At 41.3% G+C, this 21,156-nt stretch overlaps 2 protein-coding genes across 5 annotated transcripts in view; one reads left to right on the forward strand and one right to left on the reverse strand.

Annotated features, from left to right (window-relative positions):
- The first annotated feature begins 491 nt into the window (after nt 1–491).
- Nucleotides 492–15,480, forward strand: CLCC1 (chloride channel CLIC like 1). Of its 2 annotated transcripts, XM_065657882.1 has the most exons (12): nt 492–750; nt 1,420–1,560; nt 3,333–3,428; nt 4,327–4,434; nt 5,395–5,616; nt 6,804–6,944; nt 8,063–8,156; nt 9,286–9,383; nt 9,464–9,610; nt 10,207–10,500; nt 11,034–11,280; nt 14,154–15,480. In XM_065657882.1, the coding sequence occupies exons 2-11, from the start codon at nt 1,429–1,431 to the stop codon at nt 11,259–11,261; spliced, it is 1,560 nt and encodes a 519-aa protein (XP_065513954.1). In that variant the 5' UTR covers nt 492–750; nt 1,420–1,428; the 3' UTR covers nt 11,262–11,280; nt 14,154–15,480. The 2 variants fall into 2 exon arrangements, with proteins under 2 accessions (XP_065513954.1, XP_065513955.1); XM_065657883.1 differs by lacking the exon at nt 14,154–15,480 and having other exon boundaries at nt 10,207–10,504; nt 11,034–11,121.
- The window catches only part of GPSM2 (G protein signaling modulator 2), a 30,814-nt gene continuing 21,863 nt past the window's right edge, over nt 12,206–21,156 (reverse strand). For 2 of the 3 annotated variants that reach the window (XM_065657880.1, XM_065657879.1), the window contains exons 5-14: nt 20,890–21,013; nt 20,500–20,615; nt 19,301–19,456; nt 18,439–18,547; nt 17,891–18,020; nt 17,220–17,290; nt 15,045–15,221; nt 14,136–14,298; nt 13,781–13,998; nt 12,206–12,793 (exon numbers count right to left, since the gene is read on the reverse strand). In XM_065657880.1, coding sequence (XP_065513952.1) covers nt 12,629–12,793; nt 13,781–13,998; nt 14,136–14,298; nt 15,045–15,221; nt 17,220–17,290; nt 17,891–18,020; nt 18,439–18,547; nt 19,301–19,456; nt 20,500–20,615; nt 20,890–21,013 — 1,429 coding nt within the window. In that variant the 3' untranslated portion in view covers nt 12,206–12,628. The remainder of the gene's footprint in view (nt 12,794–13,780; nt 13,999–14,135; nt 14,299–15,044; nt 15,222–17,219; nt 17,291–17,890; nt 18,021–18,438; nt 18,548–19,300; nt 19,457–20,499; nt 20,616–20,889; nt 21,014–21,156) is intronic. The other variant, XM_065657881.1, reaches the window with a different exon arrangement.

Below are 21,156 nucleotides of genomic sequence, written 5' to 3' on the forward strand. Positions count from 1 at the left end.
GGTTTATAATTTCTCAGTGCAACTCTGTGACTTAAATCTAGTTTTAAATGTCGGTTTATGTGTGAGCCTCATCTTGCGATTGCGAGCTGTTCCTGTGTTCTTTTGCTTGTATTTACTGATTTAAGTATTTTTCCTCTGCTTGCAACGGTGAGCAATTAACAAATAATAAATCGGTGTGCGGGAGGAGGGAGGGCTTGCGGCTGCTGGGCGCTGCCGCTCCTTCCTCTCGCAGCCGTGCGTGGGTGGGCGGCAGCACAGCCGCACTGGCGGCGGGGGACGGGCCGCAGCGGCCGGGGTGTGCGCCCCGTGGCTGCGCCCTCCCCGCTTCCCGCCGTTGCTGCCGCCGGGTCACGCGTTGTTTACCTCTCGGCCGCCCGCTGCTTGTCCCGCCCGTGTCGCGTTGCGGCCGCAGCGGCCCCGCCCTGGGCCCGCCCGCAGGGACGGCCTCGGGGCAGGCCCCGCCGGCGCGCGCCCGCAGCGACGGCCTCGGGGCAGGCGCCGCCGGCGCGCGCCCGCAGCGACGGCCTCGGGGCAGGCCCCGCCGGCGCGCGCCCGCAACGCCTGCCGCCCCGGAGGCCAGGGCCGCGCGCGGGGTCGCTCCTCAGCCGCCGCTTCGGCGCGGGCCCTGAGCGGCGGGAGCGGCTTCACCGGGCCGCGGGAGCGCTGCCACCCTCCTCGGCGATAGGGGCCTGGCGATGTGGGGCGGCCCCGGGCCGGCCAGACGCGCCGAGACCGTGTGTAGCCCCTCAGGTAGCGGAGCGGGCTGGGAGCTGCAGGGCGGGCGGCGGCGCGGCGCGGGGGGTGTCCGGGCCCGGCCTGCGCCGCCTCCGGGCCCTGGTGCCCCTGGCGCGGGGGAGCGGGAAAGGGGCCGGGAGGCCGCGGTTCCCTCGGCGTTGTTGTTCGCGGCTGAGGGAAACGCGGCGGGAGCGCTGGCTGGTTTACAGCCGCTTCAGGCCGTGCGGCCTCTGGCGCCGTGCGGGGCTCCGGGCCGGGCCGTGCGGGGCTGCGGAGGGAACCGGGCGGCCGGGCCTGTGCGAGCGGCGCCGGTGACGCGGCCCCGGCTGCCCCGGGCGGGGCGGGAACGTCCCGGCGGCCTCGGCAAGGCTTGCCGTGGGAATCGGCGTGCTGATGTGTGCCAGACCCCTGGTCGGAGCCGTTCTGTGCTGGTTGATCGTGTTTAGCAACGGCGATCTCTGCTCTACAGCTGCTGCTAACGACAGACAGCTGCACAATACAATTTAAGCGTTGCTTATAATTGCCAGTGAAAAAATGATACAAATGAAGTTTAATCTGTTCAGTGGAGAACTGAGTTTTTAAACAACTCTGGAGAATACTTTTTCATGTTTTAAGATTGTCTCCGTTTTTTTGTACGGAATGTTACATGCCGAACTAAATATCTGAAGTTGTTCTTATATCTAGTGATACAGGATGCTGCTTCCTTTGGTGGTGTGTGCGATTGTGCTAATAGGGAGCGGTAAAGTTCAAGATGATGAATGGATTGACCCCACGGATATGCTCAATTACGATGCAGCATCAGGAACGATGAGAAGACCTTACAAGGTAGAAAAAGAAAAGATGCATGAATACGTGTCTCTCCCAGATAGTCCTTCAGCCACATGCAGTTGAAAGATTGTCCTTAAATCGTGAAATTAGAATGTAATAGAATCGCTGCCTTTTTAAGGCCCTACAAGGTTATACTCAAATCTATACACAGAAAAATGTTTTGTGTCCATTGTTACAGTTGCAAGAAAAAAAATGGTGATCTACATTATTGTAAATAATTAGCTCAGGGCCTTTTACTGACAAGTTTCCATTGCACACTGATGAAGTCAGAGGAAACATGCTTTTTGTTTTTTCTTAGGTGGTGGTTGATGGTTTTATGCAGGTTGTGGCTCCACAAGTCATTTCTCTGAGAAGCACTGGGTTAAACAGCTCTTGCTAGTTTCTGAAGTATAGTGTTAAATATCTTGAAAATTAAGTTCCTGGTGGATATAAGTTGGGGGACTTAGGCTTAATGATCCCCAGTAATATGGGAATAAACCCTATTGATTGTGTGAGAGTATTAATGAAAGTCAATGGTATTTTGTAATGCTGAGCATCAGAGGTTTCAGAAGGAAGATCAGAGTAAGAGTTGAGTGCTGTACTGTTAATAATTCATGAACATTGAGGAGAAGGTTAAATACGAAAAGCTAGTTCTAACAAGGTGAATCACACTCTATTGTCTTCTGGGAGGACTCTACATATATCCTGAGATGCATATTGTTTATCCAGTACACGTGACACTGTAAACTGTGGTTAGTTTTATAGGCACCCTTGATTTTTTTTCATTCTTCAGCTTTCAGGTTTTGCAGTCTTGAATAATACTATTTTAATGCTTCACAACATAATTTTTTGAAGCTTAAAAAATGCCAACTGCATTATTTCTCTTCACAGAGTTCCTCAGCCTCCACTTGCCCTAAGTCCACCTGATAGTCATTAGAAGCCCTAAAATTCAGCAGCAAGCTTTGGAGTCTTTAAACTTGGCACCCTACTGCTTTGGCTTTTCTAAAAAAAAAAATATGCTAGGAGTTTTACTGTTGTCTCCCACTAAAATAGAACTGCATCTTAAAGGAGAAGAGTGACTGCTTTGGATTAGTCAGTCTTTTCAGGATTTCCTTTCTGCTCTGCAATGAGAGGTTTTAGGCAGGCAAGCTGTGTGGGCCAGCCAGTCCCCGAAACTTCTTCTCAGCAGGAGGTCACTGATTTGTGTGATGTTGCATTTCTTTTGGAGACTTTCCTCAGTGTGCATACCTGGTTGTGTAGAAGCAGCACTGTTAAAACTAAGTCTGAGCAATTAACAGAAAAAAAAAATGGGATGTTTTGGAGTGAAGAGGGAATAGGAAAGGAAAGGCATGCAGCCTGGAATGGGGTTTTGTGTTTACTTTCAGTCTGGCTGGCTGCGTGGCAGCTGGACTGGGAATTGGTCTGGCTGAAAGCTGCCCCCTCGCTCGCTGAGTCAGTTTTTAGCCAGTGGGATTATCTAATCTGATGCACTGCATGGCTCACCAGCGCTCAGAGGAGGGGAAAGGGCAGCTGGGGGAGGACAGGGCAAGATCTCACCTTTTGAAGGCAGCGTGCGTTCAGATAAACTTAAAGCAACTGTCCGTTTGAAGCCTAAAATAACAGCAGAGATGCAGCTGGAGTATTGTTTGGAGAGTGTTAGCAGCAAAGACCAGTGCTCAGTTTTTAGCTCCTTTGCTTCTTTTAAAGTGCTCTGACCATAGAAGTGTAACATGGCATGTTGATCTAATTCTTTGATTCTAAAAATATGTGTTCTTCTTATGTAATTTTAGGCAAACTATCATGACTCTGAGGATAAAACTGTGGATATAGTCAGTACTGAAATCTTACCGAGTTGTTCCCGGGAAGTGGATTCCTTGCAACAGAAGGTTTGTTGTGGAACTTCAGAATATTTTCCAGCCTTTTATAGTTCGTGCTTTCTGATTATGCTTTTCTGGACAGTATAGAAGAGGTGAATTGCTGGCATAATTAGTGAGACCATGCGTTATTTAGGGGGAACTTCTTCATTCAGAGGAGAGGCTGGAAGTGGTTTGAACTCAATTCCATGTTGCTTCTCTGTCTACCAAGGTCTATTTCCTACAATGTTTTAGAGTTCAACAGAAATTGATAAGAGTTCCGTGTTTCTGCCCAGTGTCAACAGTTTAAACCTGGTGTTGATGTTATCACTGTGCTGGCAAAAGCTTAGAAACCTGACCTTTCACTTTCACATTGTTCAATTCTGTTGGATTTTAAGGGGTGGGTTGTGGGCATAGAGAGCACATCTGTGGCTGACTGTAATGTGCAGTGCTGCAGCTCTCAGGAGCCGCCGTGAGACCCCCAGGCTGCTGCTGCTTCTGAGATCAGGAGAATGCAATGACGTTTGTGTAGCTACTGAGACTCTCTCAGCCATTTGGAGACCACGTGGGATATGTAGTTTTAATGTTGTTTTAGTTATATAGTATTTTTTGCAGTTCTCTTTATTTTTCTGATGTAAACTTAATATTTAAGAAGATCTAGATTTTTCGTTTTTCCTAGTCTTCCTGAGGGGTAGCATTCAAACCATATTATGAGCAGGTCTGAAATCTCTGGTACTGGCCAGTCCCACGACAAGTAGTATCTTCAGCAACTGCATATGCTTTTTATCTGGCGTACTAATCACGAGATTGTTGCTAAACTAATGTGCCTCTGTTAATCCTGAGTTTTATGTGTTGGCAGGGTGGGTTTTTTTCCCTCCTGTGAACAAACTGATATGAGCAAGAAGTGAATAAAAGTGTCTTTCCTTTGCAGATTGCAGATTGTGAGAAGAAGCATGCCAAATCACATGAAAGCCGCAGCTTTTATATTTTTAAGCGATACTTGAATAAGATCTTAAATGAAGCTGGAAAACTTGGCCTTGTAAGTATTTGAACAGTCGATAAAGATTGATTAGAATTCACATTACTACTTTATGTGCTTTTCATGGTTATCAAGTATTGATTAATTGTTCTGGCATACTTAAAATGAAGGGAACTGAACTGCAAAGGGAAAAATGATAGAAAGATGTGCATCCAGTATTGCTGTTAGCAGTGTTTGCTCAGGGGAGAGTTGCTGTTTGATCTGTAATGCATCCAAAGGAAGACTACGTGAATTGAGAGTATGTATCTCAATATCTGTGGCTGGGATGCAGCTACAGTAATATCCTGTTCAGTTCATGTTAATGGTTGTTAAACGGGAAAGAGACAGATTTTGTTTGTTTGTTGTAGACCTTTTAGGCCTTTGTTTTAGACTCTGCCCACCGTAACCGTCTGGGAATAGCAGCTTATTAGAGTTTGGATGTAAGAATCACCTTATTAACTTTCTTTATTACATCGTCTTCCGAGGTTTTTTTTTTTCTGTTCAGAGATAGAGGAATAAATTTTTAGCAATAAGCAGAATCAATATTTAACAAAGAACATTATACTTGGCAACGTAAAATTTCTCCTTTCAGTATTTAATAGCTTGTATCTGTAATATCCAGCCATGATCAGGGCACACATAGTGCATTTGTAATTATTACTCGTTAATGAGAAGTGGCTCTAAAATGTTAATAATAGGTGAGATAACTCACTTCATTCTTTAGGTTTTTGCTGTAGAATTGAAAGAGAACAAACCAGTTGAATTCATGTTTTATGTAGTTCAGAAGAATGAACAAAAAGGTTACAGAATCATAGTGTGCTCCCTGTCCCATGTCTTCATCCTGCAGTCTGCATCAAAAAGGTGCCAGTACATAACGAGGGTATATGACCAGGTTTTTGCCTAGGAATACAGGTTTTTGTATGTACTTCTGTTGCCAAATTAGCAGCTTTTAACCATTGTTTTGTTCTGCTTTTAATTCAGCCTGAGGAAGATGTGGGCCATGTCCATTACGATGCTGAGATCATCCTTACAAAACAGACGTATTTGGAGATCCTCAGGTTTCTCAATGAGGAAACTTGGCAGTCAGGTGCTGTGGATGATGCACTTAGTGATATTTTGATCAGATTTAAGCATCATGATTATAAAGCTTGGCACTGGAAATTTGAAGACACTTTTGGAATTGATCTATATAATATGTTTCTGGTAAGAGAAGAAAAAAGGGTGTTTTTGTTGTTTTTTAGTTGCTGTTTTCTCCAGTTTCTTTGTGCAAGTCTAGTCAGTGAATGTTACCATCTTAACTCCACATGTAAAGCAGTTCTTTCCATCATCCAGTGAGTCACTTTTTGTTTCATGGCTGCGGAAGGTGGAGGTGATGTGTTCTCTTGAAGTACGAATTCGAGGGTTTTTTGTTCCTGTGGTCTTCTTTTCTTACTGTAGCTTTGTAGGTTTTTTCTGGTTCGCTTTCCTTCTTCACTTCCTGTCTTTTGTATCTGTGTCGTGTGACTCATTAGACTCGGATACTTTCTTATCACTTAAACTGACGGCTCGTGCATTATACGTTTTCCAGATTTGTCTCTTGTTCAAATATATGCTGAAGCTGTTGGCTTCTGCAGGAGTTGGAATATATTTATATTGAGACAAGCGTGTACTTGAGGTCTTACAGGTCAGAGATTTTTGTGAATTTTGTAGAAAAAAATTGTAGTGTTGCAAAGGAGAGCATGACTATGAGAAAATGTCATATTCTCTAAAATAGAATTTAAAAGTGCTAAGCTGAGGACCTCTAATAAGTCCAAGCTCTCTGAATAAGGCTTTACGATTCAGAATATGCTAACATTTGATGCTGACATGATCTTGAAAGCAGCCTGTCTAGTTTTGAGGGGTCGTGGAAGCCAAATGACGAAAGTGAGCTGTCAGTAGCGTAACCTCGCTGTTAGGGGTCCCCGGATGGAAAGAGACTGTAAAGTGCTTCTCTGAAGTCCTGCTGCTCTTCCCCAAACTGTAACTTTGTCTCTTAACCAAACTGCCGGAGTTGGCCACTGTGGTTCATACCAGGCACATGCTACACACAATTACTGAATTACACCAATTCTATAATTTTAAAGTATGGTAGGTAATGTGATAACTATCATAAGGAAAGAATAACTGAATATCACAAGAACAAAATTAGCAACTGCAGCACAAGGCTGTGATCACGATGACTCCTAGTAATATGATGAAAGTGCCCTGTACTGCTGCAAATATGCTGTGAAAGCAAGGTAAAATTCTCTCCGCTGCAGTGTGTAAATGGTACTAGTAAAAACACAAGTTGGAAGTTCCTTTGTGTGTACTGGCAGTAAGCTTGGAAAATTCCAAATCTGGATCACTTTTTTCTGTCCTGTTTTCTTTTTCAGATACTCTTGTGCTTAGTGTGCATTGTAATTGTAATAGCTACGGAGCTCTGGACACGTATTCATTGGTTTGTTCAGCTTAAACGTATCTTCTTAATAAGTTTTCTGATCAGTTTTGCATGGAATTGGCTTTACTTATATAAGGTAAGTTGTTCTGAAACCTTAGTGGCTTTTAGGCTTAAAATTTTAAAATTGTTTGAGTTAAGGTTATTTAGTTCCTTTAGTTAGTTTACATAAAGCAGCAATTGACCGCAAAATAAATAAAGGATGAATGTTTCATTTTGCACGTTGGCAGATGTAATAGGCTTAAAGAACAAAAGAAACCCTGCCAGTTTTTCTCCTGCCACACAGGTGCACAAAATTCATAAAGCAGTCGAAACTCTGATTTCACTGTGTGGGCAAGGGAGACGTGAATCCTGTCTAAAGCAGCTTGGTAGAAAAGTCTTATGAAAATATACTGTGGGGAGTTTTTTCTTTCTAAGATTCCCTGAGTAAAGCTGTATTTAATGTGTGAGAGACCAGAGATAAATGCTTCATTAATGGTGATAAAGTAGCTGACTGTAGAATGGTATTGGTTTTGGTGAGGAGGAATTTATGCTACTAGGCCCAGCCACAAAATCTCAGTCCTTGCATCTCATCATCAGAACTAAACCGCAGGGTGTCAGAGCCGGGACAGCGGGTGTCAGAGCGGGGTGGCTCTGCGCCGTGGCCGGGCTGCCCTGCGGGGACTGACACTGAGTCACTGAAGAGTGTCAGGGTTTTTCAACAGGTGATTTGACTTTGTTACCATAAGTTGCAAACCATAAGGCAAAATTATAATGAATACGGGTAGTTGTTAATGGGAATTATTTAAAAAATAAAAGAGAATGTCCTGATGTTCTACTTAGTAATTCCTTGGCAGCTGTCTCTGGTTTTACTCTAGAAACATTTTAAGGAAACGAGATGTCAGATTACTTTTGCCCTGACCTTGTATCTTTGAATATTGAAGTTTGCTCTTTTGGTAATTCGGACTCCATTTAGAGAGTAACTTAGAGGTAGCCATCTTGGTAGTCTTTATCCTATCCCAGGAAGTACTTAGAATTAACTCTGTTAAATTGTTTAGGTAGCAAACTTTTCTTAATACAGATGTACCCAGGTAATTATCCCAAACCTGTGAAGAGAAAACATTTTTAGCTCAGGTGCAGATCTGCATGGATGCAGGTTTTCTGTGTCCAGCACCGCCTTGTTTTTTGTTTTTCTAAATAATTCTTGTTCTCCTGCAGCTGGCCTTTGCGCAGCATCAAGCAGAAATTGCGAAAATGGGGCAGTTTGATAACATCTGTGCTGAGAAGTTGAACTGGAGGGAAAGTCTTTTTGGTAAATACTTGTTTCATGATTTCATAGTAGTATTTAAGATCACAAAATGCTCAGTAATAGTATCCGAGGACGCTGTAATTTCTTCATGAGTAGTACATTGAATCTTCTTCAGCAATACATGATATTGGATAATGTGGTTTTACCATTTTTCCATTGCACAAGACTTTATTTATTAGGCCTTTGAAGGAGATCTGATCACAAAACTCTGCTTAGAGCGTGTCATGGTGTTACTTCTTATAACTTATCCCGCGAGTGTTTCCCCAGCTTCCATCCCCCAGTAGCATTCAGTGCTGTTTATTAAAGACTGGAGGGCAGAATTCAAGAAAAAATAATTTTTTTTTTTTTTTTAATTTTCCAGGCCTGTGAGTATAATGGACTTCAGAAATGAGATCTGTAACTACTTACTCTAGTTTTGTTATTTTACAGAGAAAGATGAATTTTATTAGCCATTCATTATTTATTGTCCAATGCTATTGCAAGTAGACTAATTATGGCAACACTTAATGAGTGCTTGTTATGGTCTTCCCCTTAGAGTTTATTGGCCGTGATTGCTCTGTTTTTGTTAAATTTCAGTCATTTATGTTCTGACTTCACTAAAATCAAACTACGGAAACACTGATGTCGTAAGTTACCCGTTTATAACTTAAAGTTCCCTTAAGGAGTAAGACACCTGGCCTATAACTAGAATAGTTTCTTGAAATCTAGTGAGCAAAATATACTTTTTTTAATCTACTTCAGCCAGGCAGATGAGTAATAACACTCAGAATTACTTCTGTTTCAGTAGCTGTGGACAGAATGTGCTGGATAGCAGTTCCCACAGACAAGGCTTATTTTTCTTCTGAGGCTTCTAGGGACAAGGTTAATCGAATAAAGAGAACTTTCTTGGCTAAACATGGGAAGACCTCAGTTTCTTTCTTGCCAGCCTTCCCTTTCCTTTCTGCATCCCCATGACAGGATAAACTACACTGCCAAGCTGATCTTAGATTTTTAAAAATAAATCTCAGCTTTGAACCATATCTAGAAGAGTTCTCTTCCATCTATTGTTGAAATGCTACTTTCTGTATTACTGCTCTGTCATAAAATACATTTTTTTAAAAGTAGTATAAATATGTCTCTGCTTTGGTTACAGAATGGTTCAGAAGTCAGTGGACGTTTCAGGACGATCCCTGTCAGAAGTACTATGAGACACTACTAGTAAACCCTGTCTTGCTGGTTCCACCGACAAAGGTATAGCCGAGCCTCAAGAGACTTTTCGTGTTCCTGTTTGCGATCGGTGACAGCACTGGGTTTGTATTTGTATTTTCTAGGCATTGGCCATTACTTTCACCAGCTTTGTAACTGAGCCCTTGAAGCACATAGGACAAGGTATTGGTGAATTCATCAAAGCACTTATGAAGGAGATACCGCTTATTCTGCAGGTTCCAGTGCTAATTATGATGGCTCTGGCTGTCCTGGTTTGTATACATTTATCTTATATTTAAAAGTTCAGTTTCATTTTTTATATATTAAACCTATTGATAGTTAAGTATTATTATGTATTATTTATTTCTTATTTGTACTACTGAACAGATTTCTTAGTACAGATTAAATCATTTCTACAAAGGATTTTTTTCTTAACAAAATGTTTATAGTACAGTTCGTTTAGCAATTAAAATAAGTAAGTTTGTATTTAAGCCACATCTGTCCCTACTCCCCAAGGGGGATAAAATAGTATGAAACTGCTTAGAAGTTGAGACTCTTACGACAGTTTATTGCAGCTTAGTTCCCATTTCTTCTTTTGTCATTACACAGTGATGCATTAATTGGCATTTTGCACATGAAAGCATTGAGTTGGAGCCTTCAGCATCTTTATTGTAGCACCGAAGGAACTACAGCCTGGCAGTTCCTGCGCTGTGGTCAGACTGCAGAAACCCTGAATTTTACTGTAGCTGTTCTGATCACCTGAGCTTTTCTTTCAGTGTTTTTCAGATAAGTGACTTGGCATTCCCTGTGAAAACTGCAGGCTGCAAATATTTGGTGTTTTGTGTTTGTTTTTTCCCCCCTACCCCAGGCTTTCTGCTATGGTGCAGGATCATCAGTGTCTGTGTTAAGATACTTAACTTTTCAGAAGAAAAGTCTTCCTCCTCCACCTGCCAGTCAGCAGGAGGGAATAGACTTTGGGCAGTATGCTGGGAGTATCCCCGATGGCCGTTATTCGCAGAAGCTCCCTTACGTTTACGGAGGACCTTACGACAGAGGAGATGCTCCTGTGAGACCGGGAAACGGCAGCAGAAGTCCTGACGTCGTGCACACAGGCGACAAGCCAGACACGCAAGTAGAAGAGTCTCACAAACCAGAGCCTGGTGTATGTTAGTTCTGGTGCTCTTTTTGCTGGGATTAAACTTAATAGCTTTCAGTGTTTTCTGCTAGAATATGTTTAAACAGCAGGCTTAAGCCACATCTTGGGGAGGAGTTAAGGAAGTAACTATTCCCCTATGGAACAGGTTCTGTAGAGGTATCTTGGGCATGTTTTGTTCTGGAAAAATACTGTGCAGTGGCTAACTGTGGCAGGAAACTACTGAATTAAAACTCTGCTTCTACAGTAAACAGGTAAATAACTTCTGTTTTGAGACATCAATACTTATGTCAGTCTGGGCAATAATAATTACCCACAAAGATGGGGTAGGGCGGGGAAAGCAGTGCTGACTTTTCTGTGAACTATAGAAAATTAAAAACAGATTTATACTCTGTATTGTGCTTAGTTACATGTTTCCCCAGGAGAAAAAGATACTAGTTCTGCTCTGGGGGAGTTCTGCCCCTTGAGCTGAGATGCACCCGAAGCAATAGAGGCCATCACTTCGGATTGCTCAATTAATAGCTTATTATTAATTTTTACAGAATAGATTGCACACTGAGTCTGAAGTCTGTAGAGTAGAAAGTATCACAGCTGAAAACCTTACTGAAGAACATGCACTTGAGCAGCAGAAACAGGAGACAGGCACAGCAGAGCGAGAGACTGGAGAAAATTGTGATCCTAGTAAAAACCCAGAAGGGAAACGTTCTGCAATGGAACCATGTGAAGAGAAGAAAAAGAGCGGCTCACGTGACTCGCAGGAAGGAGACTAAGGAAGCCCCAAGCTCTGCTGTAAGTTTTGTCTAATCTTTGTTACATACTTGCTAGTTCTGCTCTAGTTCTCAAATGTACAACAGAGAATGTGAGTAGGGAACTCATCTTTGGTCAGAGCATTAGCATGCGTAGCTGTCACATGGACTTTTAAGAACTGAGAGCCTGAGTATATTTACTATTTCTGGAATTTGAAATGTGTTAAAATAATACAACTTGAATTGGCCAAAGAAACAGGCTTGTGGGTGTTGCTGCTTGTTTGAAATAGGTAAGTTTTGAGTAAAACTACATACCCTGTGGCGGGAAAGCACTGGAACTCTGTGATTTAGCAAACACAGGCCCAATCAGGTAACTGTCTAACAGCCTGAAGGAAGTCGCTGACGTAATTCACATAAGACTGACTGTTCCTCAGCTCGAAGTCTCAGGACTGTCTTCGTTTTATATTCTTTAGAATCAGTCTTAAGTAAGTAGAATTGCTGCTTGTCGGCTCAGTTCTAGGACAGCTTAATTATTTTCTTCTAGTTTAATAATTTGCAGGGGAGTGAGAAGCTGATGTTCTACCAGTTAATTTTTTAGGGTGATTCAAAGCTGAATAGGGAATAGGAAGCACTAAGTACAAGTACTGAAGATCAGCAGGGTAAACCAGTGGTAACACATGGGTTTGGAAGAAAATTTTGTCATTTCTCCTTAAAAGCAGAAATAGGACAGTTTCAGTAGAAATCATTTTTCAGTGCTAAAAAGCTGCAAGAAAAGGGAAAACGTTTGCTGTAATACAGGAAACATTTAGCTAAATATTACCAAAAAATCAGCATGTTTTGAAAAGACTATTTTTATATTAAACAATTTAAACTAGGGTATGATTTTTTTAAAAATAAAAATTATTTCAGAGACACGGTTTGGAAGAAAGACAGACTAAATACTGAAGCTATTTCTCAAATTGTTTTTATTTTTTAAAAAAAGTATAAATGAAAACCAGACCTTTTTCCAGGGAGGTACGAATCAGAAAAACAACAAATCAAGTTTTCTTTAAAAAGAACGTACAAATTTAGGTTTTGCACAAGATGGAGACAGTGGTAGAATCCACACATCAGCAATGAGAATACCTTGACAGGAAAAATAATCCTATTAATGTTCATAGACTAGAGGCAGTTAAGAGGGAGATACAGTAATTGGTATCTCAGACACTGCTGAAAGCAGCTGGCAACCCATAACTACTGGTCATGAGTGTGATGCTGCTGCTCCTTATACAAAATATTATTAGAAAGGGGACAAACCTACTCATTGCAGTCTTCTGTAAAAAGGCATGTATGTTTTTCCAGCAAACAAAAATGACACCCAGGATGCTACTGTACAGTACGGGCCTGTTTCTTCAGCTCGTATTTGGTCCCTTTATAGTTGAGGGAAGATGGACTCTTTGTTCATCCATTCTCTTGGCTTGTGATCGTAAAATCAGGCTGAAAAAATCCTCATCTGGTACAGTTGGTCCTTTTGCGGCTGATGGAGGAGCACATCTTTGATCATCCAGTCTGGAACCCTACAGACAGACCAAACGATAAAGCTGCGTATTTACAGGAATATATATATATAATACGAGAACAGTAGAAGCCAAAAATTACTAAAAGCTTTTGCTTTCAGATTTAAAGCTATTCTAAAGATTTAATCTGTGAGTTTTGTTTCAAGTTAGTAAATCAAGAGTACAAGTGTAGCTGAAATGGTTCCTCCAAACCACCTGTCCACATGTATCTGAAAATAACCCCCCCAAGTTGGTTCCTGCTCATATTGCAGAATGAGATTTGTGTCCTTTGTCCAGAAGAAGAATTTTAGCATTGGTATACGGTATTTGTAGTCTCATACAACAGAAAAATTGTATTTTGAGATCCTTATCAACCCATCAGGTGAAACACCAAGGTTTTAAAGTCTCTTTGCTCTAAGTGGTATAGATACTGTGCTCTGACTGACAGTCAGACGCCTCACTTGGAGTTGTCATGAACTATTAAACTTAACGTAACCGGAATGATGATCGCTATCACCACTACAGCTTTGATACTGATTTCTTTCATTTGATCAGTTAGGATTCCTGCTATATCATGTGTCTTCCTAACAAGACAGATCTAAGCACTGTTTCTTAAAATTATTTTGCATGCTCCTTTTAATGGCCTCACTTGTTTTCCTTCACCTTTCCAGCATTTGTTACTTTAAATGGTTAACATGGTATAAACACCAAAATTACACTTAACTAGGCACCAGATCACTTGGAGAAAAAAACCAAAATCCAAACAACAAAAAAGAAATTGAAAAAATAAAAAGCCACAACCCACACACAAAAAAACCACCTGGGGTGGAGGGGGGGGAATCCGCATTTTTTTTTGTTCTCTGGTATTCTTCCTTATCTGCCAAATCAATGTGTATGTTAAAACACATGATAAACATAGTTGCTGACTTGACAAAACTAAATAGCAGGATGCACAAAATCAAATCCCCAAAGATTCAGAATCTGAAGAATTTTTGTAAGAAAACTTACCTGGCATTTGATCAATATATCAAAGAAGTCGTCATCCAGGTCCCTGTTGTTAACTGCCATGAGGTGCCCCAGGACGGAGTGGCGGTTGCGCGGGTTGAGCCGAAGGCCAGGCAGGTGGCTCAGGCTGGCGCGCTGGTCGTCCAGCCGGCGGCTCTGGGAGCTGGCGAGGAGGTCGAGAAACTCATCTGTGTGGGGGGAGACCACGGAGGTGGAGAAGGCTGGGGAGGAGGAAGAAGACAAGTCAGCCCAGAAATAAGTGCCTTTCCATAGTAAGTCTTGCATACAAACATATTTTTTTAAAATAGAATTTGGCAGGAACCAAAGTCAGATTTAGATTTCACTTTTTAAAAATTACATTTTCTTATTGTTTTAGGGGGCGTAGAGGATGTTGCCACTGGAGCAGCTGAGAATCTGTTCTTCTCCTGGAAGTAGCATCTCTGATCGTCCATCCTGTTACTCTGGAATCGACTCAGCAGATCAAAGAACCCTTCGTCTGCCACTGTCTCTCGACTGTTTTTCTGAAGAGGAGAGAAGAGTTAGGGGTATTCTGAACTCAAGTGTACCTAAAACCAGGACAACTGCTCCACAGTTGTGTTCCAGTAATACGTTTGATATTCCCGTATCTTAAATCTATTTGTATAGACACAGATTTTTTTAAGAGGAAATGCTGATGATATGGCAAGCATTTTTGCAAGGTAAAATGTGTTAGAAATGTTTCATTCTCTGAAACAGAAAGAAACAGTGCTCTGATCAGTAAAACAGTTATTCTGCCTCAGCCATGAATCCACCAAAAACCCCAAACACCCATGAAAGAGAAAAACAAGAACAGCAACGACCAGTTCCATCATCTCCTCAGGTCTGTGCTCAGAAACACTTGTCTCTCATCTAGATCAGACGACTCAGTTCTTTTAACTGACTTCTGTCAAGAGTGCAATAACCTAAAAAATATTTGTCAAAAATACCTCCCACTGCCTGAATCAGAAAAAATAGATTTTGTTAAGTTTGGAGAAGTAGGGTCTAGAAGAGACTACAAGTAAAATATAGAAAATCCATCAGAAAAAAAATGTTGCAATAGCTGGAAAAGTTTAAAGCTGGCACCACCAGTGAGAGCTGCAGAATGGCAGATTCTGCATTGAGGTACAGAACCGGAGTGTTTCAGTCAAGTAAAGTGTGACTGCAACGGACAGCTGCAGGACTGTGTGTGTTGGGATTTTGATCAGACAGATGAGTGAAGGCCATGATCTCCAGAGCTCACCAAACCTACCCTCTGGGAGTTTGGAAGTCGATGGTCAATAGAATTACTGGCATCCTGCAAAACTTTGGGAGCGGTGCCGTTTTTGTACTTTTTGCCTTTTAGTCGATTTACAAAATGCAGTTTTGCTGAAGGTTTGGCAACCAGTGGTTTCTGCTTAGCAAGAATCTCACTGTTCCAGTTCTGAACCTAAGAAAACAAGAGTCAGGAAATTAAACCGCCTGATTTTAGTTACCTGTACTGTTACCTCTTTTTTGCTGCTGCTTTTCCTCCCCAGGATGAAGCAGCTTTACGTTATTTAGTTCATCCAACCATGAGGATGTGAAAACTTGGATTTTGGTTCTATTACTTGAGCTATTGTTACCTGAAGCAGGTTAGTGCTGTTACTGATCAGTCTTGTAACTGGACTGTAGTGTGACACCTGATTGATTAAAATGTGGTCAAACAAGCTGAAGTTTTCCTTGTTGGCTGCAGTGCAGGAAATGTGGTTAATGTGAATGCTAAAATGCAGCTGCCGTTTCCCACCTGACATTCTTATAATTGAAAAGAAAAAAAATCCATAGTTTTACAAAACAGAGTAAAACAAACCCTTATATAAACCCAGATACTCAACCAGCCTTCTATGAAGTCCTTGATATACACAAAATTCCCAGAAAAGATTAAAAAGGAAGAGAGAGAAGAATGCCAGCATAAGAGCAAAGAGGAATAACCATCTCATTTCACTGAAGAAGAGAAGGAATAGCTTTACCAACCTGACAGATTTTCCCTCAATTCTCTTCTAAAATAAACATCCACAAAATTGAGAGCTTCATCTACAGCTGACAAACTCTGATAATAACTGAATAAAAACACATTATTTTTCTTCACTCAACATCAGAAATTGCGAACACAGTCACAAATCTCTCAGTAACACTGCCTGCCCAAATGGATTGCCTTTTACAGGCTTGCTTAAGGTGGGCACACAGAGTCCCACTCAGAGCTGGCATCTTGTATGACACGAACATTATGGTTTGACTGTACATTGTACTATACATTGAAGACATTTCTGGAATTAATTTTCAGAATCTATTAAATTAATATATTGAAAAAAGCCCTTTATAAGAGCTAAGCTGCAATACTAGGTTAATACTTTCTTAGAAAAATCCAGATGAAACATTTTAGTGTATTTAGGGCACAGACTACCGCAGGCTCTGTATTTTAAAGGAGACCACAGATAAATAGATGCGGAGAGTAAGAAAATACAGCTGATACTGACCAAAGCTTCAAGGTTCCCCGCAGAGGGCTCACCCTGGGCTAAATGCACCATCTTTTTAAATCAGCGCGCAGGCTCTTCAGCATCAGTGCTGACTTGAGCCGTACCAGCTGTCCTGCGGTAAGCTTTGGGATTTCATTTCCTGGTTGACGGACACGCCGGCAGGCTTTGCAGCTCCAACAGGTGTGACTCAGATATCCCAGTATAGAGGGAAAAACAGCAATTTCAGTCTGCCACTGGAGTAGTTTGTGTAGAGCTGCCAGCGCATCATTTAAAGGCAGACAGAATTTGAAGGAAATCTCTCCAAGATTGACAGAAGGATTTTAACCAGGAACTCCCAGCTCCAGGAGATTTCTCTGAGCTTGGGGTCAAGTTTCTTTTCCTGTCTGTCACTCGGTTTCAGCATTTCTGAAGTAGCGTCTGTGCTCAAGCTGATGTTGGAACCCCCTAATGGCTTGCAAGTTGGTTGAAATGCCAAAGTGAAAAACAGAACAAGTCTTTTAAGTGCCTATAAAACGACTGTAACCAAGGAAAAAATGTTCAGCTGAGCTAAAGCTTAGGAATTTCACTCTGAATCACTTCCATGCTGGACCCTCAAACCACTTTTTAAGAGATGAAATGAATTCCTTTGATGCAAACTACAGGTCGCATTCTTATTTGTGAGGAGAATAAAACAAGCATTCCACAAGCCCTTCCAGCCATTATATGTGTAAGATGCTGACTGCTACCTACATGACAAAAGTATTCTTAGACTTGTTTTTACCTAACTCTTAACTAAATTAAAAAAGAATGCAAATGATGCATCAACGTTCTACAGAGTTCTTTCAAAGTTGCTAACTATAAAACTTCTGACTATGACTAACTGTTGAAGTTGAATCCTTAGAAACATTTCATTGCAATCTCAGCAGCAGAACAGAAAGAAGGAAAGCGCCAACCTTTTCTGGTGTTAGTTTCATAAGTTCCATGTTCTCCATACTGTGGCGGCGTCCTACTCTCGGTCTGGTACCTTCAAGAAAGAGTCGAGTTAATCTTTTTATCATTAAGATTTAAGGTGCCACCTTCAAAGCTGTGGCTGTACTTATGTAAGGTCCAAGATACAGCAAACTAGAGTTCCAAAATAGTGCAGTTAAATCTATCAGCAGAGAATAACTAACCGCTAGTAAAAGCAGCCTTCAAAACCACACCCATCTGAGCTACAGAAGTTGCTTTCATGGGCCACAAGAGAAGGGCTATGGATCTTCAAACAGAGGAACATCAAAAGAACTGGGTTCTACTGTAACCCCAGTGTCGCTAAGATGGCAGGAAGAAAAACAGGGAAGACATAATTTGGCAGCAAATAGATTAATTTCCTCCATTAAAAAGAAAGAAGAAAAAAAAAAGGACAACACAATTAGAAACATCATACGAAGAACTAAGCAGTAACCTGTCATTCACAATGTAAATCCTCCAGAACAGGAGGAGCTGAAGGGTCCAATACTGCAAAACCCACCTCTTTTGCTGGTGGGGAAAAACACCTGCATACTCAACCATGTGTGGTCAGAGAACAATGCAAACAGATTCTTTGGGAAGTTCACTGTTAGAAAGTATTGCAGAAATAGGCACGTACCATTCAAACTGTTCTCTACCACGTGGCTTTCCGACATCATGGAGTTGTTTGTGCTGTAGCTTAATCCGAGAACCATTTGAAGATCTGAGAGATTAAGTCTAGCGGTGAGTTCCCCACTTCTGTCTCCTACCTGCCACCAAATAAGTTCTATTACTGTAAACAAAGTATACACGTATGGAAATAAAAAGCAAACTTTGTTGCCTAGATTTCCGATTTTAAAAGGCTGGAAATGTTTTCCCGGTTGGGAGCTGAGAGAATCATCCTTTTCATGAAGTACATAACAACTAAAAGGTACAAACCAAAGACTAAGATAACCTCTGCTGGGCTACTAACTTGGATTCCATGCTGACATTATTGGAGGTGGCACAAGAACTAAGGAGCTAGTTGCAGTGAGACATGCCTGAAATAATTTGGAATCAACCATCTCAGAAATAATTCGAAATCCATTCATTATTCAACATAACAGGCATGGACACACCTCCATAAAATCACTGTGTAAGTGAGAGCAAAACCCAACAGCCAGCATACGCAGAGTGTGAAAATCCTACCTCTCTTGAAATCTCCAAGTGCCTTTCTGCAAAATGCATCGCTTGGTCGTGATTTCCCAGAGCAGTATATGCATTCCCCAAACTCCAGCATGCTCTTCCTTCACCAATTCTGCAAAAATAAACACATTTTCAATGATATCTTTACCTGCTGAACACCAGAGGTCAGGTTTTTATATTGCCACAGTAAGATTGCTGTGCCAAGAAAAATGAAGGCTATCATCAGAAACCATTCCAACACAGTAAATATTGTATTTAAAGGAATGTGATCAGGGTATAATCATAAATATGAGCAAATCTAATTAAAATTTTATTTTTTAAGCTCACAGCAAGCATGAAAGATTTTCTAACCTACTTAGACTTTCCTCAGGTTGCATGCCTTACTCTTCATATATTCTGCTTATTAAGGTAGAAGAAGTGCATTTAAAAGTTGTAAAAAAAAATAGTTGTACCCAACGTTATAAAAAAGGCCTTAGATTATAAAACAAGCATTATTTGCTACTGTATTATTCTCCTCTCCCCATCCTTTCCTATATTCTTAACTTGTGGAGACATATTCTCATGAAGGTATGCAAAATTATTATAATGAAGTCATGCAAGAGAGATCTGCTTTTCCTTCATTTACATAGAAGATGCTGACAGAAGATGATGTAGAGACAGTCATTCATCAATTCCTCTTTCATCTCAGACTCATTAGCTGCAACACCTTCACAAGTCTTGTTTTTCCCATATGAAGCTGGCGCCCAGCATCTTGGGGAATTCACATTAATTCAGCTGTCACATCCAGAAGACCGACAGCAGAGTCACAGGTAACAGGACTTGGTTTAAGTGTCATACAGATATTAGATAATCTCTTAGGGCTTACTTATCATTTAATTCCTGAGCAATCACAAGGTGTTTCAAATGATAGTCAATTGCTTTTTCGTAGTCCTGAAGCAAAGTGTAAGTGTTCCCAAGGCTGTAGCAGGCCTGTGCTTCCACAGCTCGGTCTTTAAGCTGTCGAGCCAACTGTAAGGTCCTCCTGAAAGAAAGGGTTTGTCACCTCAACAGTCACTGCAAGGAAAAGTTTTTAAAAGTATACTTGCACAGCTAAAGATCAGTTATACAAATTAAACAAATTAGAACAGTGGGCTGGCAAAACAGCTGCGAATAAATTACTGTCTTGTAAACACAAGATTTTAAGTGTCCGTGTTCCACCCCTCTCCACTGCAACCTATTTCCATTTACTTTATTACAGAGCAGACTGACTCCTCAAACAGCGTCTTCTAATTTTAAATTACTGCTTCATCAATAATGTATAGCAGTTTTCCTGACAGTATGAATTTGAAACAGTTCAGGACCAGCACTACAATAAATACTGTGTATTCTCCCTCAACATGAGCAAGAGAGACTGGCAACCCCCAGGCCAGCCTGCCCCGCTGGGGCAAGAGGAATTGGAGTGTGAAGAGGAGTCTGCTCAGCACTGAGGCTTTTTTTCCTTTCAAAAAGAAGGGGTTAACTCTGATATCCACATAAGATGCTAATGACACGTGTAATCTATTTTTGCTGAGCTTGTGTTTTCCCAAGTTACAGGAGCAACTGCTTAGTGGTGCAGAGATCAAGAAAAAAGTCTTGATTGAAAATACAGGCTGAATATGTAAAATCATGTAACCATGCACCACCGATCTCAGGTAGTGAGTGCACCTGCGACAGCTGCCTGTCTCAGGTGTACTGAGATTGTTCAGATCATTCCGGAGCTTGCTAAGAGCTAAGACAGTAATGCTTAGTTCTAGAATAAAAGGGAATATAAATGCCTATGAACAGAAACATGTCTGCAGTGCTGAGAAGAAGCTATTTAAAGTAAGCAAAAAGTTAAAAAAAAAAATATTAATGCTTCCTCTGCCTTAGAAGAACTGCAATACTTAAACTGCTAGAGAAAAATGTTGTATTTGCTAAACAAGTGCAGCTGTCTTCTAAGTATATTTTGAAGAGATGGCTATTCTCCAGCGAGCTAAAGCACCAGGCACAACACAAGTAAACTGTACAAGAAGAGGTATAAATTGTATTTATTAGCAGTCAACTAACTTGTAGTATTCAGAAGCGGTCTCAAATTCACCCAGGAATATGTAGGCGTTTCCAAGATTGCTGTATGCTCTTCTTTCCGCTGATCTATCACCAAATTCTTTTGCAATTAGGAGACGCTTAAAAACATGAAATAACTGCGTTATTTACTCAATTTAGTAACATACATTTGCACACAGAAAGGCATGCTCATAGTTTTTCCACCATGCATCTATATCTGTTCTTTAGGCCAATGGTGCTTGAAAAGAACAGCCAAGCTTGAAGCTGTCCCACTAACATTTAAAACTTGCATTAAAAAGCTTGCAACAAGATCCAACACAATACAGGTAACTTCAGATCAGGAGCACCTGGTGATATTTTGCTAGAACAGAACTCACTAGCACATTGTTGTACCTGTTCATGGGCTAAAACCGCACTCCTGAAGTTGCCCAGAAGATAGTGTGTGTTTCCCAGGTTTCCAAAGGCACGTCCTTGTGCTGCTCTGTCCCCCAGCTCTGTTACTATTGACAGGTTTTCCCTGTTTTGGGGAAAGTGAGAAGGGAAAGAACAGTGACTTTTAAGAGTTTGTTTTTTCTCTCAGTCATTTAAATAATTTTTTGAAAAAAAATCTTTCTATTTATATAAAGGAAAAGGTAGAGTTATTCTACTTTAGCCTATTTT

Source organism: Caloenas nicobarica, chromosome Z, assembly GCF_036013445.1.
Source record: "Caloenas nicobarica isolate bCalNic1 chromosome Z, bCalNic1.hap1, whole genome shotgun sequence".
NCBI classification, from domain to species: domain Eukaryota; kingdom Metazoa; phylum Chordata; class Aves; order Columbiformes; family Columbidae; genus Caloenas; species Caloenas nicobarica.